Genomic DNA, 7808 nt, shown 5'->3' on the forward strand with positions numbered 1-7808 from the left:
ATTCCCAATTGTGAAAATGGTCTGAGAACTCAGACCATTTCGGTCACACCAATCACATGCTAATCAGGTACTTAACAGTGATGAGGGAGGTGCAGCCAGAAAACAAGAGGCCTGATTACTGATTACTGGGCCATCATGGAAACAAAAGAAGGTCAGTTTCAGGTGAAACTAGCTAATCAACAGATACTCAGGTAGACTCCTTCCTGAGGGCGGGGCTTATGTAACACAGAGTAGCTTAAATTTCTCAGTTCTCGGACCATTTTCACAATTGAGAAAGACTTCCGGATGGGAGCCGAAACGTCTTGATTCTGAAAACAGCGTCCAGACGACTACGACTGAAACCTTTTCTACGATGGAACACTCCTGGACGAATGAGGGACTACACCGTCATAGTATTCCTATAATGTCATAGAGACTCATATTAATTAGGTTAAAGTGTTGATTAACGCCACAGTACAGCATTCCTACAATATTTCTATCTAGTATTATTGGTCTGCTGACACTTTTTGACATGTTTATAACGATATAATTCCTGTATGAGCTCTATGAGCGAGTTCATGCGAGTATAAGAGCAAAACAGCAGTTAATAAAAGTATGTTGCTTAAAAACACAATCATCATGTTTCTTTCATAATGTATTTGCTGTCGCTGGTTTCTTTAAATCATCACCATGACCTTTCCCTAACCGCACCCAAGTAGTTTTACTCGCCTGAACTTAACCGAAGCTTCAACATTCAGGTGGCTGATGGGAAAACTGGAAGGCAAAGACAAATGACCTATTTTGTCTTTCTGGCATGAGAACTAGTTGCAACAATTAATCAACACTAAAGCCAAACCAGGGACTGCGTCTGTAAGGGTAGCAGGATGATTCAAACCATAGTGGCAGATGAAAGTGGGGAATAGATTTGGCATTTAAATGAAGATCTGACTTTCAAAAAACTGGACAACTCAGCAAATAAACACAATTTGGAAAGAACATCCCTTTCATTTGCAGTTTTTTTGTAGCTATGTATGTGACTGCTGACGTCCAGTATTAAAAAAACAGTCTGCTATTGGTCTAATATGTGTTTTACGTGGAAAGGTTATAGTAAGAAAATCAGGCTGACTCATCAGCTCAGAAGCCGGACTCCAGCCTCCCATCATCATCATCAGTGCCTCTGTGTCTCGCTTTTATCATCCATTAATGGCCTGCCTGATTGAATCCAGTGTCGTTTTCATAATGGTGCTGTTGGCATTTGTGGTTGCTGCTGCGTGAGCGAGAGCTCGTCCTCTGGTCTGCAGGCTGACGGAGGATATTTAAGGTGGAATGAGTCAGCCAGGACGGGGCACAATAAAACCTGCCTGGTGTTGCTGAGTGGCAGCAGAGGCAGCGAGGTCATAACCCTCCTCAGCTCAGTTAACCTTTAAACTTTTTACTTTATACCGACTCACACTAATCACTCTGACTGGAGCTCACTGTACTCTACATTTTTCAACAAATCCCATAAAAAAACACCCAAACGAACAGTGAATGTATCTACTAACAAGTGTGGTGTGTGTATCACAGCCTCCATTGTTGTCCAGAAACTATTAAAACACATCAGCGAGCCGCTCTGTTGCACTGGGTGACATGTTCCTTCATCACCATGAACACACACACTGTAGTTTATTCTGACTCAGCCCCACACACACCGTCCTGCTGCCCCAAACACTCACTACAGCACCACATGTGGATTCATCCGCCGCTGGAAATAGTCCCCAACAAAAGCACTATTTCCTGCTGTTTGAGTAACATTTGCCGAAAGCTGTTTTAGGAAATTACTGAGCCTTTTTAAAAATGAAACTATATATTTGTGAGGTGTTTTTACAGATTTACATCTTCAGTAGGAACCAATGGACTCGGAGCTGAGAGCCACAGACAGGAAGTCAGAAGGTATTTAGGGACGGACTGACATGTTGGTTTTTGGATTTGTTTACAGTAAGAAAAATACCCTTTAAGAGAGGTGGTGAAAACAGGGTTGTATTAAGTGTAATGTAAGTTTATTATCCTTAACTACAAACGGAGGATACTTAAAAATTTCTGTTGACCATTTTCCAGTGCTTGCTGCAAAATGTCAGATTTTTTCATTTATTTTTCCTATCTCCCAAACCAGGACTGTAGTACTTCTCAAGATGTTTTTTCTATTATTTTCAACCTGTCACGGTCTCTGCCACTGGTCTCGCCTATTACAGTCTTGGTCTTCCCCAAACAGACGCAAAACTCTTTGATCTTAATACAAATCTATGACTGCAGGTAATGCTTATTTTCCACAGTGCGCCTTTGTAACAAACAAGCGTCCTCATTTTAGACATGTCATTTTATGCAGAAATGTGTGGAAAGATCTCATATTTTTATAGTTCCCTTTTAATATTGTGCATGAATTTTCCATTTTCTCAGATACCCTAGATTTCTGAGCACGATGCAACATTTCGGGCAAATTTATATTGCTTCCTGTTCCTATCACATTTAGTTGACTCTTATATGAACTACGGTAAGACAACAGTGAGAAGACTATTAAATGGGCACTATTTTGTCTTGTTTGGATTCGGTCTTGACTTGGACTCGACCCCCATTTGGACCCTCATTGATCTCGAAAGTGCACAGATTTGGATTTGTCTCGGACTCGACTTAAGCGGTCTTGACTGCAGACATGTTTGGATACGTTTTTCGGAAACTTTCACTCACCCACTCAGGGCTGCAGGTGATCGTTTACTGTCATAATTGACAAAGCTATCATCTATTCTGTCCATGAATTGATAAATAGTTTTTTTCCTATAAACTTTAAACTAAAAGTAGCCACGTTAAAGGTCCAATTAGGCTGTAATGTTCCATACACTATGAGCTATGAGCTATTACACCTAATATTGAGTTATTCAAGGAAACTTTAAATCCCTTAGAAAAATATCATAGTACCCTAAACATACAATCAAACTCACTGTAGACACACTATGAGGCATATACTATAATATCACAGAACATTACAATACCATTAATTAGTGTAAGTTGGCTATAAACTCACTACTGAACAGATAAAACTCTTAAAAAAATCCCTTAAGAATCTCCATGAACAGTGTTTTCCTTGATATTTACAGATGAAACAGCGTTAACATTCGACTGGTGGGATCAAAAGGATCTGATGTGCCGTTCGCTCTCCGTGGTGCTGAAACACTGTGCGGCGTTTAGTGCATAAAGAAGAGAGGACGCCGCTGTAGTTACTGCGAGCAGACGGAGCTGAGAGGTCAGTTATGAGTCATAACTGTGAGTACGATGTCGCTGTGATATTCCTATAGTGATTTATTGACTGTGGTACTACATGACAAGCTTGTAGTTAGAAGGGTGTCATGCCCATTCACAATTTGATGGCTTAGAAAACACTTAAATTCTGTTTTTGTGAGAGTTTTCATAACATGTTCTGTTTTTTGCAAACAACAGAATATTTTTTTATGTTTAATTTGCAAACAAAAATCACTTTTCTGTATTTTTTCTTCATATCTAACTAGTCCTGTAAACACAAACCCCTCTAAGTGATTATAGCCATCAGCGTAAGGTCATTATTGATAGGCTTTAGTTCTGTTATGGGCTATATTATATATCATTTTATTAGCTTCAGGAAATACTGCAAACAAGCAGTTAAAAGCTGCATTAACAGCTGTTTTTTGGAGTCTAGAGTTTGTATCCATCGTGACAAAAATTACATTAAAGCCCATTATAAAACGTGTTTAAATCTCCCACTCTCCATTTTATTTGACACAAATCACACACAATAAACCTGCAGGATCTCCGCCACCCAGATCAGTTTTAGATCTTTTAGTTATGAAAAAACGACGCCCCTGAACTGCAGTTTGCTAAAAATATTCCTCTCAGGATATTAAGATTTTACAGCAACCTCAGAAGTCAATTACTGACTTACTGACATAATGTTCTGTAATACCTCTATAATCTTCCTTACTGGGGTGTATCTCGGTGCTACCCAATTATATTGAGCTCAAGCATTTCTTGTTGGAGAGTCACAGAACTCAAACAGTGACAAAACTACTTGTGTTATTGAGTATTTGTCAGAGTATTTTTATTCATTTTCCTTACATAATACTTCTGTGCAGTGCATATAGGCTACAGCACGTTTGTATTAAAATTGCGAGAGCAGTTTAAATATGTTTGATAGCTTCATCGCTGGTTTCCTTTGATGGTTTTCTATATTTTTTAACGCTACAGTGTGTTGTGTGTCACTGTAACAGGAAGCTCTGGGAAAGATGTATTCAGCTGCTCTTCATCTCCAGTGTGCAGCAAATGCTGAAGCTTACTTAGGAAGTGGGTGTGGTCAGAAACGTGCTCTGCAACCACACCCAGCAGTGATGTCACAGGGTCCCGGAGTACACCTGTGCATCACTGCAGCAAGGTGAGAGGTTAAACCACTGGAATTCAGCAGAAACAAGATTTTCAGGGAGTGTCAGGTTGCTCTTTCATTCTGATGATATCTGAAATCTTAAGAGACCGAATGATGCGTGTCTCCTACAATATGGTTATAGAATAAAGTAGAATAGAGTGATTTCATACCACAAATGATAATCCTCATATTCGTATAGGGAAACAGCGCGTCTGACACTCAATAGCATATTAACAGTGAACAAAATTAACTTGATTTTTATTGGCCTCTATAATATTTCTACAGGGATTTATTACAGGTGAGTTATTCCTATGATATTACAGAGACTGTAGGCTATTTCTTTTATCTAATAATTATTGTTGCCATAATATTCTTGTACTGTAGCCTGCAAATGGTGATTATTAGTCTACTGACATTATAACACTTTTGTATTTCCGGTAATACTTCCTGCAGGAACATAGTGTTACTATTGTGAGTTTTTACTGGCTGCATTTAGCTTCATGGTACATTTACTTTCCCTGTAATCAGGATAATGTTCTTACACCTTATTTAACAACACTTTTGTTGTGATATTTGTATTGCAGCCATTTAAAATCATACACAGGGTCACTGTAGGTAATTCCCATTGGGTAAATATTTCCTCACAGCTGCAGCAAATAGATGACTTTCTATGAAATGATCCTCTTTCGGCTCAAAACAAAACAATCCAACCATCTCTCTCTCTCTCTCTGAGGCTGCATGTCTCACCAGGGTCTCTCTCTCCTGCTGTTTGCTGTTGTCTTTGCACACTGAACAACAAAGTGATTCATTCGGGCGGCCAGACACATCCGAGGCCGAGCTGACCCGCGGTCAGTGCATTTGCGTCAGTTACGCAATTTAGCACCGGTGTAAACAGATCAGAGGCAGATGAGCCGAGCAGAGCAGGAGATGCAACACAGGTTGGATTGATCTTAATATCTGTATCTGCTGCACAAAAACAGCGAAATCTGATCATGAATTTTACTGGGATGTCACACCAAAATAAAACTCACTATAAGATTATTATAGGAATATTATTGCCAAACGATGCCCTCCTTTATTTTAAGGATCAACACTCGAGTTCAGTTCAGAACAAACGGGAAGATATATTTTAGAGAAATTCAACCAAAATAGCACAGGAAAAACTGTAGATTTTATAATATCTTTAAGAAATAGAGAGAAGATAAAGACAATAACAGCTATGAGGTCACTCCAAAAGTATAACAGTTATAGCAACACTGCAACAGGGACTTGTCAGCGGTGAAGTCGTGATTTACGCGCCGCCCTGCCGCCTGGATGCAGCGAGTTCATTAAAAAGGGAAGTGCATCAGTCTCCATCAGTGCTGGATCAGATCTGATGCGTCTTACCGTGTCGGGCGGCCACGCAGAGCCGGCAGGAGGCGGTGAGGAGGAGGCACAGAGACGCCCAGAGACGCGGAGACCTCATGGTACATCCAACATCCACCGGAGCGAGGAGGGGAGAGCGGCCGCTGCACTTCTACCAGCTCTCCATCTCTGAGGAGAGGCTGCTGCTGCTGCACAGGACTGATGGAGAGGAAGTGTGTGAGCATGTGAGTGTGTGTGTGTGTGAGAGAAAGAGAGAGGAAGAGGAAGAGAGAGGGGGGGTTGGTTGGCCACAGGAGGCGTCACACTGCAAGAAATATTAAAAGACTAGAGCTGAGCAAATAAAAAACTGCTCACTACTTAAAACTAGAACAACGTCAGGTGGAAGAAGTACACAGATCCTTTACTTAAGTCAAAGTACCAATAATTTAATGTAAAAATACTCCATTACAAGTAAAAGTCCTTCATTCAAAATCCTAAAAGTACAGATCAGTAATAAAAGCAGTCGTGCAGAAAAACTGTGCCTGTGTGATTGACATTTTTCAGATTTTTCTCTAAATAAGATTATCATATGCTTTTTTGTGTAAAAGTGTAAAGTCTTAATCTGAAAACTACAGCTGTCACATAAATGTAGTGCAGTAAAGAGTGCAATATTTTCCTCTGAAATGTAGCGGAGTTGAAGTAGAAAGTACCAGAAAATGGAAGTACAAGTAGTTTACATGAAAATTGCAAAGTACAGTCCTTTCCACCATTAATTATCCATACTGCTTCAACTTGTGATTATTGGTAAAAATAAAAAATAAACACTTTAACTATCTCTATGCACCAGTAGGCTCCCATATGCAACAATAGCAACAGGCAAGTTTTTTTTAAGACACTTATATTCAGGCGATGATCAAGTGTTTTTAAATGATGCTTGTATTAGCATTGGGTCCGTATCAACAGCTCAAGGCCGGATTACCAAGCAGGAAAAGCCGGGACTCAGACCCCTAGGGCCCCTCAAAAGCCCCAGGTTGTGTGCAGCAGTTGGTTTGCAATATGAATAATTGTGACTTTGTACTACTGAAGCACAATATGAACGCACATGACGAGGGCCTTAGTGTGTGTCCTGCTTTATTACCCAATCTTGAGGCCCTGTGTCAAAATCTAGTTTTACGACTTTTATTATTTTAGCTGGTATTTTGCTCACATGTCGCATGTTCCTAAATTGATTTGCGTTTAATCAAATTATCACAAAGCAAACCGGTTGAGGGGGTAAATTAGGGGCCCGTGAGCTAATTTCTGCCCAGGGGCCCCTGAGCGGGTTTCATATGCTGACTGACGGTGCATTTTCACTACATCAATGATTATCCTGTCGCTAGTTCTTGTATTTTTTTATGTTTATGTAAATACATACTACAAATTAAATATTTCTTTCTGCTGTTTGCACTTTTATTCTACTTCTCCAACTTTTTTTTTACTATTTCTACAACTTTTATCCCAGTTTGTACAATTACAGCTACTTCAAGAAAAGCTACTGCTTCTTTACAACTGCTATTGTTTCTACGGGAACCATTGCTTACTACTATTAATGTTACCACTGATATGAATCCTCCTGCGTTTGTTTCCGTTTATTACTGAAGATGATCACAGTGTGTGAAAGTCAGAAGAGAAAAAAGTTTAAATCCATCAATATGTTATTCCTGCTCGACCTGTTTACAGATAACTGAGAATTTGAGAAATTATCATTTTAAACTCTATTTAATTCAGACTTTAATTTCAGGTTAATCTGAGAACTCTGCTTCAATCCTCTTAGCTTAATATACAAGACCCAGCTTTTACAGTTTTCAGGACAGGCGAGTTAGGAATTTGCTGCAGATGTTTCTGTTATTTTGTCAAGTGACGTAGTTCAGGGCATTATATTGTTTTTCTAGTTAACTGAATATCATCTAGGCACTCCGAGATTATGGTTGAACTCAAGTTTTGATATTTTCATCACGCACTTAGTTTTTTCCTTGCATTTTATTATATCTTTTAAATTTGTATTTACTTGCTTGCTTAAAAA

The 7808-nt window shown here is 39.4% G+C and overlaps 1 protein-coding gene across 4 annotated transcripts in view; it reads right to left on the reverse strand.

The window, feature by feature from the left end:
- The window catches only part of LOC122871815 (receptor-type tyrosine-protein phosphatase-like N), a 36721-nt gene extending 30713 nt beyond the window's left edge, over positions 1-6008 (reverse strand). For 3 of the 4 annotated variants that reach the window (XM_044187219.1, XM_044187220.1, XM_044187218.1), the window contains exon 1: positions 5789-6008. In XM_044187219.1, the coding sequence (XP_044043154.1) occupies positions 5789-5867 (79 nt within the window). In that variant the 5' untranslated portion in view covers positions 5868-6008. The remainder of the gene's footprint in view (positions 1-5788) is intronic. The other variant, XM_044187221.1, reaches the window with a different exon arrangement.
- Between the last annotated feature and the right edge of the window lie 1800 nt (positions 6009-7808).

The sequence above is a fragment of the Siniperca chuatsi genome, linkage group LG24, assembly GCF_020085105.1.
Source record: "Siniperca chuatsi isolate FFG_IHB_CAS linkage group LG24, ASM2008510v1, whole genome shotgun sequence".
NCBI classification, from domain to species: domain Eukaryota; kingdom Metazoa; phylum Chordata; class Actinopteri; order Centrarchiformes; family Sinipercidae; genus Siniperca; species Siniperca chuatsi.